At 45.4% G+C, this 24,720-nt stretch overlaps 1 protein-coding gene across 1 annotated transcript in view; it reads right to left on the bottom strand.

Annotated features, from left to right (window-relative positions):
* ATG3 (autophagy related 3) overlaps positions 1–24,720 on the bottom strand; it is a 130,772-nt gene that overhangs the window by 49,088 nt on the left and 56,964 nt on the right. Inside the window, exons 6-8 of the mRNA XM_068269828.1 lie at positions 23,961–24,068; positions 2,811–2,860; positions 1,642–1,717 (exon numbers count right to left, since the gene is read on the bottom strand). Coding sequence (XP_068125929.1) covers positions 1,642–1,717; positions 2,811–2,860; positions 23,961–24,068 — 234 coding nt within the window. The remainder of the gene's footprint in view (positions 1–1,641; positions 1,718–2,810; positions 2,861–23,960; positions 24,069–24,720) is intronic.

Here is a 24,720-nt window from a genome sequence, read left to right on the forward strand (position 1 = left end):
AAGTTTCTTGTTTTAGAGTTAGATGATAAATGATAAAATAAATGTGGAAAATAGTCACTTGGTGCATATGCCTTGGATAATGTATAAAGGATTACTCACAGGGTGGAGTGAGGGCAATCACAGGCAATCAAGTCTTCAGAGAGGTTGAAGGTCTTGTTTCAGGTCAGCTGTTAGAAGGCTTGGTGTGTTCAGGAATGGTAAACTTCATGGAGGATTTCAATCCAGTTTAAATCTCTGCCATCCAAAGTAATCCGATTGTTCTGGTTGGTTGTAGTTGTAGCCTTGGTCGTGGTGGGTGGAATTCCTCTGTATTTTGGGTCCAGTTTCAGCACAAATAGGTTTAAAGGTGTAGAAATCTGAGACAAGGTCTGGAGCAGCTTGAGTGAGCTGCAGCCCGGCTGGTTGCGCAAGAGGTATGGCTCTCATACTACATGAAGGGTGGTAAGATTGGTCTGCGATCTTTCATTTTCAAAAGACTATAGTCTGATGTGTGTATGTGGCCTTAGTGTAATACTTACCAGAGCCGTGGAATTGGTACAAAAATCATCCAACTGACTCCTTAGTTTATGTAACCACCCACTCCAACTCCAGGTACCCAAAACTGCTCCGACTCCACAGCCCTGATAGAATGGAAAGGCGTGTGTGTGTGTGTGTGTGTGTGTGTGTGTGTGTGTGTGTGTGTGTGTGTGTCGACACACTAATGGTCTGTTATTTTTACATGTTTCCTGTTTGAAAAAGAGACAATTACATCTATTGGAGAAATCTTTCACACAAGTCTCTAGAGATGTAAAGGGTCAAAGCAGTGTAAAACCAATCACCGTTTTCTAATGAACTGAAATTCAACTGAACACATAATGGGTTAGTTCCTGGGATCTCAAAAAATAATGGGAAAAAGTGCATTCTACTTCTCTTTGCAGGCAGACAGAATATATATATATATATATATATATATATATATATATATATATATATATATATATATATATATATATATATATATATATATATATATATATATACACACACAACTGGTATTGCTTAAAGAGAACCCGAGGTAGCTTGTAAGAATCCTATTAGCACACAGAGGCTGGGTCTGCATATAATGCCCAACCTCTGTTGCTATACTGTTCCCCCCCAGGCCCCCCCTGTGCTCTGCTGTCCCCCATAAATTAAATAAATGAAACACCATGCTAGCGACACGTAGTGTGTCGATAGCAGGCTGTTGACCTCTGCACTGTCACTCTCGCGGCTCCCCCGCCTCCTCTATATCGCCGATCCCCGCCTGCGTCCCTTCCCTCCAATCAGTGGGGAGGGAAGGGACACAGGCGGGGAGCGGCGATATAGAGGAGGCGAGGAGCCGCGAGAGTGACACTGCAGAAGTAAACAGCCTGCTAGCGATGCCGCTAGCACAGCGTTTGATTTATGGGGGCCAGCAGAGCGCAGGGGGGGGGGGGGGGGGGGCTGGGGGGAAACAGTATAGCAACAGAGGCTTGGCATTTTATGCAGACCCAGCCTCTGTGTGCGAATAGGATTCTTACAAGCCACCTCGGGTTCTCTTTAAAGGAAATAAATATGGCAGCCACCATATAACTCTCACTACAGTTGTCCTTTAACAGGTTATTCATTTCATTAAAAATTCACCTTCCATATCTGCTGCTTCACCTTCTTCATCATCGTCATCAATGCAAGCTGTGCTACCAATTACTTTCCCAGAATCCTTTGGGAGAAAAACATAGCATGGACAGTTACTATAAGGGCAAGTGGTATTATTCCTGGCAAATAAAACATGCTTAGAAAGGAGCACAAACAAAACCTACATACAGTATATGATAACATTTGACAAAAATAATCCTATGACCACATAAAAGCATGTTTTACAATATTTTCAATAAAATCTCTCTTTTTTTTTCCTAGCTCAAAGTTAATGAACGCATTCTGTGGGCCTTGAGGGTCAAGTGCAAAATTTCAGTTAATATGATGAATCTTAAAAAAATGCACCAAAATTACACCAGCATTTGGGGTCCATCCTGTTTGAAACACTGCTAAGAAACTTAAAGAAAGTAAATTTGAGCATAAAGTAACTAATGTAACTACAAAAACTCCCTTTAATGCCTGGAGCCTGTTGAGAGTTACTTAACAGGGTTTTTTTTTTGTTTCTTTTTGTTTTTTATATATCACACACTTATATCTCATAAACAGGCTGGAGGGAATTTATAGCATTCAGAAAAATATTAGCTTTCCATGGTGCATGAAACCCATTTAGCCAGATTTTTTTCATATTGTGATTTGACAAGCCAATTTAGATCACACAGTATTTCCATATAAATATATCAAATAAGAAAACACATCTAATGCTTTTCCTTCCCAGAGTTGAATTTTGTTAAAAAAAAATCAACTAAAATTTGGACGTGACAAGTTTGCCATTTAGAAAGTCCTTTATTACATTTGAAACTCAATGATAAGAGAGTCTTCGTTAATTTATAGCAATTTGAAACTTAACCTCCTTGCCGGTTTTCCCGACCTGAGCTCGGGGTAGAAAAAAGAAGCTGTTAGCGGTGATCCCGAGCTCAGGTCGGGGTAGGCATTGCAGAGCTTTACCTTTAGTTTTGGAGTCCCGCGCGCGATCTCGCTGCGCAGCGGGACTCCAGCCTCTCTCCCCGGCAGTGTGGGGTCTTTCCCTGGCCGCCGGGATCCCCCATGTCCCCGCTATTCTTCCGGGGACCCGGCAGCCAGTTGGAGCAGCGCAGCCGTGGTGGCAGAATTATATACTGTATTTGTATTACATTTTCCGTGACTTCAAATATACAAACCTGAGACTCAAGAGTTATTTCTTTTACTGCTTCAGTTAGGTTGCCTACACCTGAAAAAAAGACAAAAATGGTCAACAAACCAATTTACCAGTTTAAAGAGACTCTGTAACAAAATTTTGAGCCTTATTTCTTTTATCCTATAAGTTCCTACACCTGTTCTAATGTGCTCTGGCATACTGCAGCCTTTTCTAGTTGCACTGTCTCTGTAATAAATCTTATCTTCTTTCTTCTGTCGGCTCTGTCGGGCTCAGGCTGGAATGTGTGGAATGTGCAGCACTGCTTACGATAGGCAGAAGCTTTACACACCCTCTCCAAGCTCTCCTCTCAGCTTATCACACTCTGGTTAGCAGCCATGTCTTGTTTGTAAACACTGCCTAAAACTGGCATTTGCAAGCCAGGATTGCAGCAGGGAGTGGCAGAAACAGCACAGAGGGGCCCAGGAGAACATCATGAATAGAATGGTATGCTATTTAGTGTAAGAATTTTAGAGTACAGATTCTCTTTAAGAAAACCTTGAAATGTTACCTTTGGACATTTAACCTATGAATATTTCATAATCAGCAGTTGCAGCCAACAAGTGGAACTCCAATTTACCTTCAAGCTTTGTACTGCCTTAGATTACAGACCATACCAGTTGCACATCAAGTTTATTAAAAAGAAAATACAAAAAGTTCCAATCAGAATTCAATGCAACAAATAAAAATTAAGCAATAGGGTACAGTATGTTATATGACTTGTAAATCAGATGTAGCAAACCAGAAAGGATTGTATGCATAGAACTGAATTTACCAATTGTCGGTCCTTGATATGCATGGCATACTAAACTACTAACAAAACAGATAATTCATTGAACCATCCATAACCTGTATGGTTAATGTATTAACCATATGTATTACAAGGGAAGGACACTGAAGGGAAATGGCAAACTTTTAAAATAATTCTCATTCAATATTGTAGTAAATATATCCCATATGGAAACAAAACAACTAGGAATAAAAAAAATGCCTCAATGGGTGAACAGAAAGGTTAGAGATAGAATAAAGTGGAAAAAGAAAGGTCCTAAAACAGGAAGGGTCCAAGGCTGCATTAAGCATCAAGGAGCGCAAATTAGGCTGGCAAAGGTTGAAGCTGAAAATCAAATCGCTAGGGATATCAACTCTAACCCAAAAAAGTTTTACAAGTACATCAACTTCTAAAAAAGAAAAGTTGACTGTATTGGACTCCTAAAGGATGAGGGTGGGAACTCAATGGTGGATGACCAAGGTAAGGCGGAGTTATTAAATGCTTGCTTTGCTTCTGTCTTCACAAGGGAAACATCGCTGTTGCAAATTACAGATGTGGAAGGGTCTCAATCCTCCAATTGTAATATTAAATACATAACGCAGGATGAAGTGAAGGCAAGACTAAATAAATTAAAAATAGATAAGGCATCTGGCCCATATGGCATACATCCTCGGGTCCTAAGGGAATTAAGTTCAGTTATCAATAAACCCCTTTATCTTATCTTTTGTGATACTCTCAACTGGCAGAATTCCAATAGATTGGCGTACAGCTCACGGTTTCCCATTATTTAGTAAGGGCAAAAATCAGATCCGGGAAATTATAGACCTGTAAGCTTAATGTCAGTTGTGTGCAAACTATTTGAGGGGTTACTAAGAGATACAATACAAGACTTCATAGTAGAAAATAATCTTATTTCTCAGCATCACCATGGTATTACTAAACACAGGTCCTGTTTGACTAATATGTTCAGTTTTTATGAGGTAGTGAATGCGAATGTGGATATTAGGAATGCTGTAAATGTGATATACTTGGACTTTGCAAAGGCCTTTGACACCGTTCCCCACAAAAGTCTGGTGCAAAAGTTGAGAATGCAAGGACTGGGGAAGAGTCTGTGTGCATAGATAGGGAACTGGCTAATGGACAGAAAACAAAGAGTTGTGGTCAATGGATCTCATTCAAAATGGGTGACTGTTAGCAGTGGGGTCCCACAGGGGTCAGTACTGGGCCCACTACTCTTCAAAAAATGTTTTATTAATGACCTAGTGGATGCAGTAGAAAGTAATGTTGCTATTTTTGAAGATGATACAAAACTGTGCAGAATCCTCAACTCTCAGGAAGACAGTGACATATTGCAACAGGATCTGGATAGAATGGCTATATGGGCACATAAATGGAAGATGAAATTCAATGTTGAAAAATGTTAAGTCATGCATTTTGGTCGTACCAATGGTCTAGCACCATACAAAATACACGGGATACAGATGGGGACATCAATCTTGGAGAAGGACTTAGAAGTTCTCAGCGACAAGTTAAATAATCGTACTTAATGCCAAGCCACTGCAGCTAAAGCTTATACAGAGGAGGGGAAGAGTCCCTTGTCCATGATATTGGACAAGAGCTCTGTAGGAGAGGAGGAGGCTGTGTCACCCCTCTCTTACATGGACCATGTGGGCTGGTATGGTGGAGCCCAACAAGGGTTGACTTAGCCATCCTGGCTATACCAGCCTGCATGGGAGACAAGGACTTAATGAAAGTTAAGAAAGGGGAGGAGGGCAAGCAAAACATTAAAAAAAAAAAACATTACAATGTAGCCCCCCTCCTCTAAACTTCAAATAACACCTTGTTACATATGAAGGCTGGTATAGCCTTTAATGTACAACAGTAGAATAAAAACTTTCTTAATGGGAGTAAACTCCTCTGCTCTTTCGTTCTTCCTTCTCCTTTAAATCTTGAGGAAGGGTTCTCATCTGCCAGTCGGCTACATGTTAAAACGCTGCTGACATATTTGGGTGCAGGATGAAGCTGATAAACGGCTTACTGTGGTCCTGAACAAGTCCCGGCGGTGTTAATTACTATTCCCCCTACAGGCCACCATAGATAGTGGGGGAAAATGTAATTCGGCTGCCAGCTATTGCTGGCGGACGAACTGCACTGTTTTTGAGCAATTTGGGCTTCGCCTTTCGCTGGAGCCCAAATTAACTTCTGAACGCTGCTATAGCCGTAATTCACATTACTGTCTATGGCACACCCAAATTTGCCTGCGCCAAATTGTTCTGCTTTGGTACTAGTCCCCACAGCATGCCCAGCATTTGTGCTGTATGCCAGGCTCTACTGGCCCATTGCTCCCGGCCGCAGGACCTGCCGTAACCGCCCCTGCCCTCTCCTGTCTTCATCGGAGCCCCAGCAAAAGCATCTTTGAATCTGGCGCTAGGGCTCCCTATTCATTCACTATGAATCAACCTGATCATCAACCTCAATGTGAGATAAAATCTCCCCTCCAGGTCACAGAAAATCCCATCAGAAGTTTCAACCCATACCCACTTTGTCCCAAACATTATTTTGACTTGTGTTCTTCTTTGACATTGCACTTAATGCAAGGCTACAGAAATAAACATGTAGGGAAAACACTTGTCAGGAGTACTGTTTCACTTGACCACACCTGCTTGTGGCATTGAATACATATGTGATTGCATAGTAAAACCCCTGCTATCTGGCTTAGACTGGGACTGTCTGATATCAGAACAGGGTGCTATTCTCTACTCTGCTTCTAATGCTGGATACACACGGTGCGTTCACGCACTCGATTTCCCGCTCGATTCCCATCGATTCGTTTATTTCCAACATGTCCAATTTGGATTTCGATGGATCATTAGGTAGATTTGACATACTTTGCATGCGAATCAACCTTACGATCCATCGAAATCCAAATCGGACATGTTGGAAATAAACGAATCGACGGGAATCGAGCGGGAAATCAAGTGCGCGAACGCACCGTGTGTATTCAGCATTACAGCCGCTGGCTGTGATGCTGCATCCTCTGTAGGCTCCCAATCCATGTCCCCCCCCCCCCCCCATGGAGCCAAGTTAAACTGATTGCTTGAGAGTTCTGCTTGCCGGATAAAGGGGATGGAATTTTACAAGACATGCTCATTGTTCACCAGCAGGTGGCACTCATTCTGTATATACATTAATGTGAATGGGAATCGTTTACAAATTCGTCCCCATTGCAGCGCTGCCTCCCCCGTAGCAGTATTCAACCAATTTGGTCAAATACTGCTGTCTCCACTGCCGAAGGGGGGCTTCGAAAGTCTTCAGAAGCACAAGTGTGCAGTATGGAGCTGCATGTCTTGAGAAGGACTCGGCTCCTGAAGCCAACAGCAGCAGGGGATTCAAATGGGGAAGCTACAACAAGGATACCGGGAGAGGAGAGGGAAGGCTCTAAAGGACACAGAGCCTTCCCTCTCCTTAGGTAAGTATCTGGCTTTTTAAAAAAAAATAGCTTCCCAATGACTTTAACCATTCACCTGTGAGAACTTCATTTCAAGCGGGATTGTCACCGTAAAAATCAAATTTCAGCAGCAACTGGTCTGAGCGTATTAAAGTTATAAAGATGCTAATCCTGCATTCAAAACTTTTCTGCTGATATGGTTTGGAGTTATCACATACCTTAGGAGCACTGGCCCTTTAATTGCCATTGCCATCGGCTGGCAAAACAGTTGCATGTTGGGGGGGGGGGGGGTCTTTTTATCGAATATATTCCTCCTCTTCCCTTTATTCCCCTCTCCTTCTAATGACATAAGACAGAGCACTTCCTAGTATAGACCTCATAGTCTGAAGACTCTGGGAGGAGGGCGGGTAACAAATACACAATTAGCAAGGTCAGGATAAGCTTCATTCAAAGGTAACCAAGATGGAAACTGTCTAGAATAGGATTCTCTGCTTTTCCTTTATATAATTCACAGGAATCATAATGTTGACAGTGCAATACATCTGTTATGCAAGTATAACTAGTATTTATCTACTTATATATGTGTTTTTTATTTCTAGGTTAGTATGGGTGTCACTTGTTCTTTAAGAGGCTCACCCTTCCCACAAACATAGCTCAAATGTGTCTTGCGGGTTTGCTGTGTTTATGTGCTACTGCTGTTAATGCTTGGTTTCTGATCCTTTCTCAAATACGTGCTTTTACTTTCGGTTTCTATAGTTTTGCCTGTGTACTGAAAGTGAGTGTGTGTATATTTACTGTATTTGCAGTGGCAAGATGAGAATGTCTGGGAAAGTGACAGATAGTGCATATCTCCCAGATTTCTCTGCTCTGCACAGCCACTTTAGAAAATCTATCCCGGGATTTGCTATTATCTCTGAGACAGCTGATCTGGTCATCCCAAGGAGTTCTGCACTGGGAACTGCATGTCTGTGGTGGACTGAACCAAAAGGGAATTTGATTTTGTGCTGGTAAAGACTACAACATTTCTGTTTTATTGAAGACAAACGTTAGGTTTGCATCCAGTAGAGAGGATTCCCATCAAGTGGCACAATTTTTGTTAATATTTGTTTCCCCCCCTGTTTTTACTATAACTATTACTGTACAACACAAATAAAGTATAGTATTGGTTTTGTTGAAATACAAAGACTATCTGCTGACTTGCTTTGCAGTCTGCCTAAAAAGGAGGTACAAAAACAAATACCAATACCCAGTGTGAATGCATATACAGTTAGTCCACGGTTAATGAACAACATAGGGAATGTAGGTTTGTTCTTAAAGGACATCTATCGATTAAAGCAACTTTCTTTTAAAAATGCTGTATGTTCGGAGAACAATTACCACAACTACATGGGGGGGGGGGGGGGGGGGGGGATTGTGGTATAGTATAGTAATCACCTAGCTGAAAGAATCTTATTCAGGTGGTGAGTTTACAGAAATGTGTGTCTATTGTCTTCACTTATCTGACTGTTCAGAAATGCCTTAGATTGCAGTGCTGAATGAGGTAATTAGACAGCGATCGCCGCTGGGAGACTGAAGGCGGAGCTGAGCTCCGCCTACCAAGCAGGAGATCCTGCAATAGCTGGCCCCAGACTTGACGCCAATTGGTATTAGACCATCCTGGGGCTGCTGCCCTGGTTACGCCCACTGGTGTGACACGGTCGTTATGTAGTTAAGTTAGGCTTACCCAGGGCTTCCTCCAGCCCCTTGCAGCCAACATGTCCCTTGCAGCAAGCTCCACTCCAAGACGCCGGCTCGGAGTCCCCGCCTTTGCAGAGGCCGACCTCGCAAGGCCGTCCTCTACTGTGCCTGCGTGAACGCCGCTGTATCACCCGCACGTGGGCTGCAGTGTTCTGTGCATGCCTTGCCTGTCATTTCCTTTAATGCCTTGAGGGGGCTCCTTACCCTGATTTACATAGGCTAGATGAATGACCTCCCTAAGCCACCTGGCAATGGAGTTCTTAGAAACTTTAAAGGATACCTAAAGTGACATGTGACATGATGAATTAGACATGGGTATGTACAGTGCCAAGCACACAAATAACTATGCTGTGTTCCTTTTTATTTCTTCTTTCTCTGCCTGAACGAGTTAAATATCAGGTATGTAAGTGGCTGACTCAGTCCTGAAAGGAAGTGACTACATTGTGACCCTCACTGATAAGAAATTCCAAATATAAAACACTTTCCTAGCAGAAAATGGCTTCTGAGAGCAGGAAAGAGATAAAAAGGGTCATAGACTTTAGCTCTGGCATACTTTAATGAAAGTGTAATTGAGCAAAAACAATAAAACTGTTAAAACTTAAAACATAGATTTAAACATAAAATAAAACTGTGGAATATCTTAAAAAGTCATTTTTAGTAGAAGGAAGATAGATACAATCGTTTAATTCATTAGTTTATTTTCGCTTCGGGTGTCCTTTAAGACCCTTTTTTGAAACCTGAACAGGACACAAACAAGTGATTTGATCAGCTTGGTTAATTCTAAGCAGGTAAGGGCTGACATTTTAACATCTAAGGAACGCAACTTTGCTTTGTCATTCTTTGGAGGATCACAGAATTAAGGTAACACAATTCCCTGAGACCTATGGAAGGTAGAACTGGCCTTGGGGAGATAAGCTGGATCAGCTTTGAACACAATTCTATCTGAAAATATTTGCATATAGGGATCCTTAACAGAAAAGGCCTGAATATCTCCAACCCTTCTGGCTAAGTTAATAGAAACTAAAAAGGTAGTCTTTAACATCAGAAACTTAAAGAATAACTCCAGCCTAAACAAACATACTATCATTAAGTTCAATTAGTTATGTTAATTAAAATAGATAGGTAATATAATCTCTTACCCACACTGTTTTAAAAGAACAGACAAATGTTTGATTTCATGATGGCAGCCATCTTTTTGGTTGAAAGGAGGTGACAGGAAGCATGAGACACAGTTTCAACTGTCCTGTGTCCTGAGCACCTCTCCCAGTTGCTAGGCAACGTGAATAACAACATAGGAAATCCCATCATGCTTTTCTTTGATGGGTGGAGCTTAGCTAAAAATGCAGCTAAAAATGCAGCTAAAAATGATGTTGATGTGAAGTTCTGATGCTGTGAAACTATTAAAGCCTTTTCAGTTCTGCTGAGTAGATTTTTAGTCTGGAGGTTCACTTTAAGGAAAGCTTGGTTCATTGGCTCATTAATGCTTTTAGAACTACCAAAGGGAGAATAATCTTAGCGGGAAGTGGTCTACATTTTTCCACAGCCCGCAAAAAATACTGCCAGATATTAAGCTAATCTAACATTCAGGGCCCTTTCACACTGGGACGTTGCGTCACGTATTTTTAACGCATCTTGATGTTAGCCTAATGAAAGTCAATGGTTTCATTCATATTATCTGTGGTCCGATGCAGTGTGCCAGAAACTGTCAATCTGACCCAGGGCCAGAACTGCATTAACGTCAGCTTCCCGCAGTGACATGCGTTGACATGTGTTAGCCTCAGAAATAAAGAGCCATCACTTGGACTCTAAGGGTAATGGGAGCCAGTCCCATTTCTACACTATAATTCTCAGTGATTTCCTCCTTCAATTTCCAAGATTTTACAATTCCATATTTTACAATAACTTTTTTTGTAATAAGTTTTCTACAGGTCACCATAGTGGTGTGATCACTCTGTTGGAAAAACTGCTCTACCTGAGAGACTCCCATTCAAGTACCAGGCTGCCAGGGAAAATTTCTGAGGATCTGGGTAGAACCTCCCCTCCTGATGGAGAAGGACTACTCTGGGAGGAAGGAACCACGGGCCTTGGACCAGAATACAGAGCTTGGGAAACCAAATTCTGCAAGGCCAGTAATAGGGCTGTGAAAATCACTGTGGCCAATTCCTTCTTTATTTTCCAAATTGCTTGAGAAATCTGAGAAAATGGAGGGAAAGCATTTATAAGTGCTTTTGGGCAAGGGAGCTGCTACAGCATCCAGCCTCTCCAGGGTGCAAGATGAATCCAGAGAGAAAAAGTTCTGTGTTTGTGTTGGCTGGGGAGGGGCAAAAAGATCCACAACTGGGGAACCCCACATGCCCGAGATCTCCTGAAACACTTCCTAAGTGAGGGCCATGAGCTCTCTGTAGTTTGACGATCTTAGTGGCACCTCTGGAGTACGGATTGCATTCCACCCCAGTAGACTGGCATCTGTGTATAGCGTTAATGGTGCAGGTGGATGCTAAAACTTGCCTTCATTGAGGTGGGTTTGATTCTTCCACTAAGAAAGGCAGAGCATTGCCTTTTCTGAATGGCAAAATTTCCTATCCCAAGGAATCTTGTCCTGATTCCAGTGCAAGAGGAACCATTCTTGCAGATGACATGTATAGGCCTGTGCACAGAGTACTCCTGGTATCGAAGAGGTAATTGAACCCAGAAGAGATGACATCTCCCTCAGGGACACCCTGGCCTCTGACCTGGAGGACTGAACCCTCCCCCCTCATTTTCAACTGTTTCTCCTCTGGGACAAAAGTTTTCTCATGAACAGCGTCTATCCAAAATCCCAAGTATTTCACCTTTTGAGATGGCACCAGCATTGATTTCTTGAAATTTAGAAGCCAGCCCAGATTGGAAAGAATATGACAGGTTAGTTTGAGACGTGCCAACTATCTCTCCTTCGACTCCGCCAGTATTTGGAGGTCGTCCAAGTACGATATTATGCTGACCTGGAGAAGATGAAGATGGGCTGTTACATCTGCCATAATCTTTGAAAAGATCTGTGGGGCAGATAAGATCTCAAAGGGGAGAGCGCTGTATTGGAAATGGCAGATCGAATCCCCAAGAACAACCATGAATCTCAGATAATGTTGGAAGGGCAGGGTGGATCGGTACATGAAGATAGGCATCCTGCATATCTAGCGTCACCATAAACGTTCAACTCGGAATTAGGTTTTGTGTGGAGAAGATGTTCTTCATCCTGAATCGTTTTACTGAATAAAAGGGATTAAAATTCTTGAGATTTAATATCATACAATACTTACCCTGAGGGCTTTTTGATCATGAAAACCCTTGAGTAATGCCCCTGCCGCCACTGGCTTGCTGTGAATCTGCAGATAACATTCTGTTTGAGGAGGGAAAGGACTGAATCCTTCAGGGCAAATGCCTTTTCTTTGTCCCTGGTAAGTCCTGCGAGAACATAATTCATTTGGGGGGAGGGGAGAGAAAGCAAACTCTATATTGTAACCTCAATTGATCAAGTCTAAGATGAGGGGTTTTGGGTGATCTGACTCCACTGTTCTCCAAAGTGAAGGAGTCTTCCCCCGACTGGCCCTTCACTATTTCTCCTCTTTGGCCCCTAAAGAAGGGGGTTTATTAAACATAAAGGGAATCTCTCCCTTACCTGCTGAGATTTCTGGTCCTTGTTAAAAAAAAAGGATCTCTTCCCACGAAATGATTTGCGAGAGAAAGATTTCTTTCCTTCTTTTGTCAGGAATTTATTTGCCCTTTCCTGAAGATCTTTCTAGAATGCTCTCTAAGTCCTTTCTGAACAGGAGGTCATCTTCAAATTTCATAGCACAAAGGTTTTTGTTTTTTTTGAGCTGGCATCTCCTTCCCAGGTGTTAAGGCCTGTCTGAAAGTATTTATTAGAGGAATAATTCTTGCCGTGGCTCTGAGCAATTTTGTGGCTGCAATGCTGCATACATTAAAAATGCTACAGAACAGGCCACCACTGGAAATTATTTCAATATATGCTCATGGGGAGTTCCCTCTAACAAATGAGATCTAAACCCAGCCAACTATTTGTTTGGATTCCTAGAAATACCAATAGATGAGATAGCTGTTTTGAAAGCAAACAAAGCAGCTTCCTAAGCCCTCTTTAAAGAGACTCTGTAACAAAAATGTCATCCTATTTTCTACCATCCTACAAGTTCCTAAACCTATTCGAATGTGCTCTGGCTTACTGCAGCACTTTCTACTTTCACCGTCTCTGTAATAAATCAGCTTATCTTTCCCCTGTCGGACTTGTCGCCCTGCGTCTGGAAGGCTGCAAAGTTCTTCAGTGTTGTGTTTCTGTTATGCACGCCCCCCTCCGGGCCCCTCTATGCACACTGCCTGTATGTTATTTAGATTAGGGCAGCTTCTCTCTGCTCTCTTATCTTTTACAAGCTGGATAAATCCTCCTCTGTTGTGAAAGGAATTACAGACACAGGGCAGAGCTGTCTGCAGGAAGAAACGATCAGTGGATGAGAGCTGCAGGGGATAAAAGGTAAACACACAAATGATCTCTTGAGATTCAAAAGGAAAGCTGTATACATCCTGCTTGTGTATGGATGTATTTTCTATGTGTGGACATACTGTACATCAACCTACTTCCTGTTTTGGTGGCCATTTTGTTTGTTTATAAACAAACTTTTTAAAACTGTTTTTGACTACTTTTAACCTTTTCGGGACCGGCCACCTACCCCCCCTTAAAGGACTTACGAGGCCAAAATGTCTAAAAAAAGCAAAGTACCTGTAAGCTGTTTAAATGCACGGAGGACGCCGTCCGCGCCCTCCGTGCAGTTCCGCCGGGTCCCCTTCCTGAGATCGCCCCCCGCGCCGACCCCGACCCCCCAGGCCGGGTCGGGCTCTCGTGCCGCTCTCAATATGGCCGCTTCCATTGGCCGCGGCTGCGCAGTCCGCCTGGCCGCGAGTGCGGCTGCGCAGCTCTACGGCCAACCCCCCGAACCACGCACTGTAGCGTGGATCGGAGGGGTTGGCCGTAGAGCTGCGCAGCCGCACTCGCGGCCAGGCGGACTGCGCAGCCGCGGCCAATGGAAGCGGCCATATTGAGAGCGGCACGAGAGCCCGACCCGGCCTGGGGGGTCGGCGCGGGGGGCGATCTCAGGAAGGGGACCCGGCGGAACTGCACGGAGGGCGCGGACGGCGTCCTCCGTGCATTTAAACAGCTTACAGGTACTTTGCTTTTTTAGACATTTTGGCCTCGTAAGTCCTTTAAGGACTAGGCATTTTGCGCGGGAAGGGGGTGCGCGCGTTTGGGGGGGGGTCAGGCGGCCGGATCCCGTGTGTGGCTGGCTAGAGTGGTGTCCCCCATGGTTCCCTGTGCCTCCCCCTTCTGCCCGCAGCCTTCACTTACCTTCCAGGCTCCAGCGATGAGCCGCACGGGACCCTCTTTTCCGGCCGGCATCTCCGTTCTGTCTGACGAGCAGTTCCGGGTCGCGGCTTGATGACGTCATCAAGCCGGGACCCGGCGCTGACGTCAGATGAAGCGGAGATGCCGGCCAGAGCGGAGGGGGGCGCCGATCGTCGCTGGAACGGCAGGGAGGTGAGTGGATCCTCTTCTTTCCCCCCCTGCCGCCGCAGCTGTCAAACAGATTACTACGATCTGACGGCGATCGTAGTGATCGTGTGATCAGCAGCCATACGCGATGGCTGCTGATCACTCGGGGGAGATGTCGGCTGTCATATGACAGCTTAATCTCCCCCTCCGGGTGCGCACGATCGCGTCGGGAGCGGAAATTGCGGGCCGGCGTAGATCCTACGCCGCATCAGGCTAGAACAGCCACAAGTGCGGCGTAGGATCTCATTCACATGGTCCCGAAAAGGTTAATGCAGCGGCGAAATTGTGACAGAGGGGAATAGGAGATGTCCCCTAATGCACTGGTATGTTTACTTTTGTGCGATTTTAACTATACAGATTCTCTCAGCTTTCCTATACATTTGATCTCTCAAAATGGAGTTCTGCAGTGCAGGCATGCTTAGAAAGACTATTCCAGCTAGTAAAGCAAGAGAAGCCTAAGGGGGGGGGACGCTCTTTCCTTGGTGGTGGCAGTGGGGGGTGGGAGTGAGTCCAGAGAGTTCAGTGAAGAAACTGTTCCTGTGCCTTGAGTTCCTGGTGCAGATGGCCCGATACCTCTGGCCTGAACAGAGACGACAGAAAAAGCGGGAGCCTGGATGCGAGGGATCATTTGCGATCCGCAATGCTCTGGAGCGCAGTCTGGTGTTGTACAGTAGGTCCAGAGGGGGAAGTGGTTTTCCAATGAGCCTTCCCACTGATCTGATGACCCTCTGTAGTTTGTGTCTGTCGCTGGCAGAGGAGCCAGCGTACCAGACAAGGATAGAAGAAGAGAGGATGGATTTGATTGTGGCTGAGTAGAAGCTCGTCAGAAGTTTCTGGTCCATGTCGAACTTCCTCAGTTGGCGGACGAAAAATAGTCTCTGCTGGGATTTCCTCTGGGTGGAGGTGGTGTTGGCCTTCCACCTCAGGTCGTTGGAGATGGTTGTGCCCAAGAGACGAGCGCAGGGGACTCTTGCGACTTCCGTGCTGTCGATGTGGATTGGGGGTGGAGTGGAGGCACGCTTCCTAAAGTCGATGATCATCTCGACGGCTTTTGCAATATTGCGGACCAGCAGTTCTCCTTGCACCAGTTGCAAATTCTCTCGACCTGACGGTATGCCTGCTCATCGTTATTGGTGATGAGGCCCACAATGGTGGTATCATCTGCGAATTTGATAACTTTGACAGAGTTTTCAGTGGATCTGCAGTTGTTTTTGTGCAGGGAGAACAGGGCCGGTGACAGGACGCAGCCTTGTGGGGCCCCTGTGTTGGTGGTCCTTGGTTGGGAGAGGATAGTACCTAGCTTGACAACCTGGGATCTGTTTGTGAGGAAGTTAGTTATGGAGGCGCAGGGTGGGGTGGACTTTGAGCGCAGCGAGGTTCTCCTGAAGTATTTGAGGGCTGATAGTGTTAAAACACTGAGCTAAAGTCAAGGAGGAGGATCCTGGCAAATGAGTTTAGTCTATCCAGGTGCTCATTGACTGTCTCCAGGCAGATGTTAATAGCATCATCAGTGGACCTGTTTGCTCTGTACGTGAACTGGTGTGGGTCCAACAGGGGCTCTGTGGAGACTTTTAAGAGAGGCATAACCTTACTTTCAAAAGCTTTCATGATGACGGATGTGAGAGCCACAGATCTGTAGTTGTTGAGGTTGGCGATTCCCTGTTTTTTGGGAACAGGGATGATGGTCGACCTCTTGAAGCATGCAGGGACTTTGCCTTCCTGGAGGGATCTGGTAAAGATGGAGGAGAGAATAGGAGCTAGCTGTTAAGCACATGTTTTCAGGCATGCTGGTGACACTCTGTCTGTCCCTGAGGCTTTCCTAGCATTTAGCCTTGACAGGTGGCACAGGACGTCGCCCTCATTCGCAGCAAAAGAGGGCGAGTTTGGACATGGAACAGATATGGTGGAGGAGGGAGCAGATGGCTTCGGGAGCCCTGCAGATGATGCTTGGTTCTCAAATCTGCAGTAGAATTCACTGAGGTTCTCGACAAGCTCAGTACTAGGAGTTGCATGTTGTGGGGGGGGGGGGGGGGGGTGGTAGAGGGCTTATAGTTGGCCTTAAGCCCTTTCCATACAGCTCGTGAGTCATTTGAGGAGGGGTTCTGTTTCAGGTTTTCCGCGTAGCACTTTTTGGCAACTCTCAGTTCCCTGTTTCGCTTGTTTTTTGCCCTTCTATAGTCCTTGTGGTTACCAGCCCTGTGTGCAGCTTCTTCTCCGCAGGTGTCGTAGTTTTTTGGTGAACCGTGGTTTGTCGTTTGGATAAAGTTTAAAGGTTTTTGTTGGTATACACTAGTCCTCACAGAAGCTGATGTATGATAATACATTGTCTGCCCACTCATACAGGTTTGGAGCTTTCAGGACCTCCTAGTCAGTGCAGTCGAAGCAGGCTTGAAGTTGTAGCTTACCCTCACTTGATCATGCTTTGGTGGACTTAAGGGCCGGTTTTGTTGTTTCCAGGCACCTCTTGTAGGTCATTCAAATCACATTGAAAGATCACATTTAGTGAAAAAATTGCACCATTAATGGGCACCATTATACAGATGTGCAAAACAGATATTTACAGATATTTGCATATAAACCGGACATCAACAGTGCAACCTGTGGGGGCTTACGTTAAGTCATTTAGGGCAATTCAATATCGGCCCTGAGACTGTACTGACCCTGGGACCGTGAGGCCCAGGGCGAGCTGCTGCGAGTTTAAGCTGTCCTAAGAGACTGGAATCATGTTAGTAAGCAGGCCTGGCAAGGGAAGGCTGGAGTTCAACAGCAAAACTGCTTGGAGGAAGAAGATATTCCTACAGCTGGTGGTTCTGGATGGGATTGTTCTATAGCGGCGGCCCAAAGGGAGGAGCTTGATGTAGTGACTGCCTGGGTGGGAGGGGTCACAAGAGATCATGGTGCCCCTCCTCTTCATCCTAGTGGACTGGATGAGATCAAGTGATGGCAGGGGAGATCCACTGATCCTTTCCGCATCAGTAATAACGCTCTGCAGTTTGTGCTGGTGCAACAGCTATCGGCAGGATAGCTGTTGCACCAGCATACCAGACAATGACTGAGGAGCAAAGGATGGATTCTATGGTGGCGGTGTAGAAGCTGGTCAGCAGCTCCCGTGGCATGCCAAATTTTTTCCGTTTGCGCAGAAAGAACAAACTCTGCTGAGGTTTCTTCTGAATTTTGGTGGTGTTCTGCCCCCATTTCATGTCGTTAGTGAGGATTGTGCCAAGGAACCGCACAGATGGTACCCTAGAGACTTCAGTTTCACCTATGAGGACTGGTGACAGTGGGGGTGGGTGGGCCAGTATTCTGGCATTGTGTGGGCCAGTATCGTGGCATAGGAGACAGGTCTGTGCAGGTGCTCTGTGATGTATGCCAGGCTGGCACTGATGGCGTCCTCAACAGATCTGTTAGCCCTATATGCAAATTGGTGCGGGTCGAGGAGGGCGTCAGTGGACCTCTTCAGGTGGACAAAGACCAGTCGCTTGAGGATCTTCATGATGTTAAAAGTTAGGGCCACAGGTCTAAAATGGCTGTGATCAGTGCCGCCTGTTTGTTTGGGGACTGGTACAATTGTGGACCTCTTGAAACAGTAGGGGACCGTGCCTTCTGATAGTGACTGCTTGAATAAGGAGGTAAGCGCAGGGGCTAACTAGTCTACACAGGTTCTTAGGCAGATAGATGACACAACGTTCGGGCCAGAGGCCTTCCTGGGGTTCAGCTTGCGGAGGTGCTGGAGTAGTTCTGTTCCCTGGACTACAACTGTTGCCAAGGTGGGGGGACCTTGAGCTGCTTGGACTGATGTTGGAATCTGCAGCAGAACTCGTTGAGCTCCTCAGCCAGTTGAAGGCTAGGGGTCACAGGTTGGGGGAGGGGCTTGAAGTTTGTGGCTGCTCTTAGGCCCTTCCATACCTCCCGTGTGTTGTTGGACTGAAGGCAGAGTCCCAACTTTCAGAGTAGGCCCGCTTTGCAGCTTACAGTTCTCTTTTCAGAGCGTTTCTGGCCTCTTTGAACTTCTCTGGGGAACCAGACTTGTGCGTTTCCGGAGCCGGCACAGCCTGAACCAAGGCTTATTGTTGGGGAAGACACTGAAGGTCTTGGATGGGATAAATGCTTCTTCGCAGAAATTGATGTAGGATCAATACTGACAGGGGACTATATCTCAGAAAGCTTGCATAATTTAACTTTAGCAAATACGAATTTAATAACCAATACTGCTGCATGTGCTGTGAAAAGGTACAAATTTTATTATGTGACATTTGCCACCAAAATGGCTGGCCAAGACAAGGAAAAATACTTTAAAATTGCCTAAAAACATGAATCAGCACGATGAGCACTTGTATAGATGATTGACACAGACCTTGGATTGTGTGTAATTAAGCTTAATTACACACAATCCAAGGTCTGTGTCAATCATGTTTTTAGGCAATTTTAAAGTATTTTTCCTTGTCTTGGCCAGCCATTTTGGTGGTAAATGTCACATAATAAAATTTGTACCTTTTCACAGCACATGCAGCAGTATTGGTTATTAAATTCGTATTTGCTACAGTATTCCAGTAATTAACCAATACAGCTCCTCCCACGGAGTAGTGCAATTTTTCAATTGGGTTGGACGCTCATAGAAAGCATTTTTTTCCGTTGTATAATTTAACTTTATCAGTTAGCCATTAAAAGGTATTACTTTTACAAGACTTATTTTTCTACCTATAGGATTGACATTGAAACTGATGTGACATTCTCTGCCCATTTGTCTAGGGTGGGTGCCTCCAGGGTCGTCCAGTCAGTGGAATCAAAGCAAGCTTGAAGCTCCAGTTTGGCCTCTGATGTCCATTTTTTGATGTTTCTAACAGTGGGCTTAGTGGTCTCCAGGAGCCTCATGTATGTGGGGATCAGGTGAATTGTGTTGTGGTTGAAACTCCCCAAGGCAGCTCCTCGAGTGGCCTTGTAAGCGTTCTTGTGGAACGTTTAGCAGTGGTCCAGGGTGCTGCAATTACTGGTGGTGCAGGTGATGTGCTACTTATAGCGAGGCATCTCTTGTCGTAGATTCGCCTTATTGAAAACGCCCAGGATGAACAGGGCCTCCGGAAGGGCAGTTTCTCACTGCCAGATGCAATCGCTAAGTGTTTGCAGGGCAATCTTGGAGCATGCATGGAAGAGAACTCCCTGGGGAATACCAAGGCCTGCAGTTCATGGCAAAAAGCTCGGGGAGCAGGTCTTGCTAAGCGTGGTGGTGTTGGAACACCAGGTGGTGTTAATGTAAAAGCAGATACCCCCACATCTCGATTTCCCCCGAGATAGCTAAGTAACAGTCTGCTCATAGGAGGTTGTAGCCAGGTACATGTAGAGAGTTGTCAGAGATGCTGTCTCTCAGCCAGGTCTCAGTAAAGCAGAGAACTGGGGTGTTTTTGCCAATCAGGGGTTTGCTGCTGAGTAGAAGGAGCAGCTCATTCACTTTGTTGGGGAGTGAGCAAACATTTGCTAGCAGGATGCCAGTGATGGGAGAGCGTAGGCCTTTTCTCTTGAGTAGCACCTGAGAGCCAGCCCTTCTCACGCCTTGAATCCGGCTACCGGCATTTAGTGGCACTTTATTTGGCCTGAGGAAGTGGGCGAGTTCCCACGAAACGCGCTGCCTGTGCTTTTTTTTTACTAATAAATATCCATTCCTATATGGGTGTGTCATCATTGAGGTAAGCCACCTCATTTATTTATATTTTAGTTGCTTTTAATGTATTTTATTCACCTTGGGCGCCTCTTTACCCTTTTTTTACTTCTCACTCTTTGGCAGCGTTTGCTCGGAGCTCGCTTGATGGTTAGATGTTTGATGTGGGCAATGACTGCATCCCACAGGGGGGGTTCCCTTTGGTGGCTGGAGACCAACTGGGGGTTCCCATTTTAGAAGGAGCTCTCTAGACAGGGTGGTAATGTGCTGTGTTGCTCGTTCTGCACCCATGGCATGAGTACCATGGTAGGTGGAGGTGGTATAGAGTACTGGCAGATTATGGCAGTAAAAAGGAAACCTGCCGGCAGTAGTCAGAGCACCTACTCCGAAACAGGGACAGTGCCAACCAGCAGTGTTGTCGTTGGGAACCAAGATCACCAACAACTTGGAATTAGCTAAGAGACGTTTGAGTAGCGCAGGCCAAGGCACGCTGAGCAGGATCGACAGGTAGCAGAACACAGTACAGTGGATGGCCCAGCCACTACAGTCAAGGCCAGAGCAGCAAGTAAGCACAAAACAGTTCAGTGGATGGCACAGCTACTGTGGAGCACAGGCCGACAGCAAGCAGAGCAGAGTCGATAGATCTTACTGTCTGTGGTTAGGCATGATCAGCAGCAGGCAGAACACACAACAGTATGTGGCACAAACTAATGATATGGAGCACAGGAGGGGAGCAGAGCAAAGTCAAACAATGGATCTCAGCAAGCAGAGCACAGTCAATCAATGGATCTCACCGTGAGTGGCCAGGCAAGGCCTGGGAGAAGATCAGCAGATGCTTGGTAGCGCAAGGCAGGCAGGAAGCTGGACTCTGAGGGCTGGTTGCTCTGAGAGATCCCTCTGATTGGCGGCAGCAGCTGGGAGAAGCCAGAAGTGAGCTAGTGGCGAGCGTCCGGCTGGGAGGCTGGTCCTGGAGGCCCTTAAGTGGCAACAGATCCTGGAGGCTGGTTGATCAGGAGACCCCCTCCAATCAGCAACAGCAGCAGCTGGGAGTGGGCCCAGAAGAGAAGAGCAGGCTTGCGGGGCAACGGGATCCGAGGCTGGAGTCTGATGTCCCTTTAAGTGCTGGCTGAACAAAGGAGAGCGAGCCAGAAGTGATGCCTGGGGGCTGGTGAAGCGAAGTTGCCGGGACTTGGAGCCGTGTCTGGACAAGACCAAGGACCGTGCTGTGCTGGCCGTCAGGATGGGAGAAGGCAGCTTCAGGGTGGACAAGTTCCGGAGAAGGCGGAGGTGAGCGATGAGGGGGCAGAGCATGCCCGGGGCGATCAGAACAGGCCTGGCTCCCCATGGCTCCTGCTAGAACTTCGTGGACCTCAGAGCGTTGGTGGAGCTTTGGGGGCCAGGAGCAAGCTAGGCTGGATCAGGCAGCGGGATTAAGTGTTGCCCTTAACCTTGCACGCGTGGCAGCGGCTGTGCTACAGCCCTAATTGGATTTAATTTACAACTACACTAACACCAGATACACAAACTAACACTGACTAGGATACAACTAAAAGAGACACACTACGGTCCGATTAAGACCGTCTAAAAGCTAAAAGTACCCGGGAGCCATGTGATCGAGGCAACCTCGTAGGCGCCATCTTATAGCCAAAAACGTATGTCTCCATAGAATACATACACTGAATACTATGGCAGAGAAATCCATAAATAAAAAAAGAAACTGGAAAACCTTAGGATAACACAGCCACATAAAGGCTAATCCCCACCAGGCCTGCATGCTATTGCAATAGAGAACCTAACAGCCCACAGCATGGTCTTTAGCAAATACACGAGTGGTTATTCCCCACAGGCATCAAAACTGTTCCGCCATGCCCACAGAAACTTTAGGGTCCTCAGCGGAGATCCCTGCTTGTTCTATGCCTTCAGCTGATCCAGCCGGCAGCAAGGCAATAATGATGTTTTAAACGCTGCTGCGCTTCCTCAAAGGCGGAGACCAGGATGACGTCTGGTCATCACGAAAAAAGTCATTTCCGCCTGATGGCCCGCAGACATCACCGCTCAAACTCCTCTTCCGCATATGGCAGAAGCAATGCGGAAACACAGGACTCCTGGCCTGCGGTCCCCACCAACAACGAGAACCTCCAGCAAGCGTGGCAATGAGGCGGACAACCTCTTCCACACCACCCACGATGCCAGCTCCTCACGCAGGTTACAGGAGTAAGAGGGATAACCTAAAAAAAGAAAAATGGGTATGAAGACCTAAACTGGATGTTTCCTGGGTGGAAAATGCAGCAAAACTGAGGGTGAGGTTGTTTTATACAAACTTTATTCAGGCTTGAGCTTGCCATCTCTCATGTTATACAGCTGCCCTGGGGTATGAAGAGTGACAAAGGGTTTTTCAGATGGGACAGCACTGGAACAGGATGGTGGCGGATGACGAGGGGAAGCCGTTTGGGCCACTTTTTTCCCCTACAGGTTTCCTTTAAATAAACAGTATTTGCTGATTCACTTCAGTTTGTATTGCTAGTTGTGATCACTTACATTACATCAATAATTAAATATCAATAATGAAACACTTGTGAGATTGCTGCTAATTGGTAGCGTTTAATGATTTGTGACAAGGACCCGTGAATGTTGGTTCCAGATTCCCAACTTCTAATGTGCAGAAGAAAAAATCCAAAGAACATAAGAGAGTTCTACTATGTAGAAGAAAATAATCCAAAGAACATCAGAGAGTGGAATAGTTAATAGTGATGGCAAGTATAAATCTTGTTAAAAGGAGATTTGCTGAAAAGTACAAAATTAAAGGAACACTATAAATAAAAATAAAAAACTTTTTTTTAATACTCTATATTAGGGTACAAATTACCACTAGTGCTAGGGACACTTTACTTATTCAACCAGTTCTTAAAAATCATCCTTCATTCCTCACACAGCTCACAGATATACTTTACTGTGTCACAGCATGCAGGGGACATGAGGAGGCCTGATTTGAGGAGGTAACAGGTAACTAGATGTGCTGTAATATAACTAGCAGTCAGGGGTGATGTAAATACACTACACCTGACTGACTGGCTTGCTTTTGGTGATACACGTCAGGCTGCATCTACTTTGTAGGCTGCTATGTGGTGTCCGTGCTGATAGTGAGGGCTGGTTCACACTAAGCACTTTTTCAGCGCTTTGCTGATCGCCCACGATCAGCAAAGTGGTGCTGCCAGTGTATCCCTATGGATACAGTCACACTGCAGCATTTGCGATTTCGATCAATTGCAAACGTGGTGTATGCAGTGTCATTGGTGTGATTGCGCTGTGATTCTCGTCCTAATGAACAGGAATCACAAGCGCAAATCACGCTGAATCACAAGATTTTGGCCACCGAATCGTGAACCGAGCCTATAGCCTATCAGTCAGGAACACACATTGCTGGAATCTTTAACCCCTTACCACCATCTGAATAAGATTCATTCAGTAAGGTGATTATTAAACTATACACTAAGGAGTTGATAGCAACACCCCTTGTGCAGGAACAAGGTCTAGCCCTGCAGAGCCTGACACTTTTGTATCTAAAACTGACGGATGATTTTACAGTAAAGAGTCAGAGCTGTGTGAGGAAGAAAATTGCTCCTAGTACTTGTGGTAATGTGTGCCATAACATACAGCATTAAAAAAAAGTTGTTTTAATCGATAGTATTCCTTTAACAGCCAAAGCACTATCAATGCTACAGACAATTACAAGGCCTAACAAACCAACCACCCAAAAGGAAAGGCCTTTTACTGACTTCTGAAATCTAAGTAAGCTAAATCTGTAATGCAATTAATGACTTTATAAGTCCAACTTATAATTATAGACAGATTGCAATTATAGACAACTGCAAAGGTGCAGTTATCCTTTAAATATCGCAGACACAAACAAAAACTACTTGATACTACAAATACCTGCATGATGAAATGTGTCAACCCAGCCACCATCTCCATCATCCTCTTCTATAATTGCTTCTTGCTCATCTGAATACTCCATCTGTTTACACCTTTTATAACATGGCACTGAAAAAAGAACTAAGATGAGTATTTGATCCTATGGACATCTTACACATATGTAAATTCCACAGCTTTTAAGTAACGTGAGTTGCCATTCTGTTTAAACCGGGAAACCACCAATTCTCAAAAGAATTGTGTGCTTAGTGCACACAGCACAACTGCCGCACTAAGCAGTCACTCACAGGTACTTCAAGATCCATGCATATTTACAACCTTCGGTTAGTACATATTCCTGGTAGATTGGGTGTTGAATGAGCAGTTGCTGCTTGCTACCTGTGCAATTTAAAGGGAAACTAAACTGAGAAGGATATGGATTTTTCCTTTTAAAATAATACCAGTTGCCTGACTCTCCTGCTGATCCTGTGTCTCTAATACTTTTAGCCACAGCCCCTGAACAAGCATGCAGATTAGGTGCTCTGACTGAAGTCACACTGGATTAGCTACATACTTGTTTCAGGTCTGTGATTCATCCACTACTGCAGCCAAAGAGATTAGCAGGACTGCCAGGCAACTGGTATGGTTTAAAAGGAAAAGTCCATATCCCTCTCAATTTAGGTTCCGTTTAACTACTTGCCGACTACTCCACGCCAATTGGCGTGAATGCAGCGGCAGCCCCAGGATCGCTCCACGCCGATTGGCGTGAACAGCTCTCTATGGG

Source organism: Hyperolius riggenbachi, chromosome 2 (genome assembly GCF_040937935.1).
Source record: "Hyperolius riggenbachi isolate aHypRig1 chromosome 2, aHypRig1.pri, whole genome shotgun sequence".
Taxonomy (NCBI): domain Eukaryota; kingdom Metazoa; phylum Chordata; class Amphibia; order Anura; family Hyperoliidae; genus Hyperolius; species Hyperolius riggenbachi.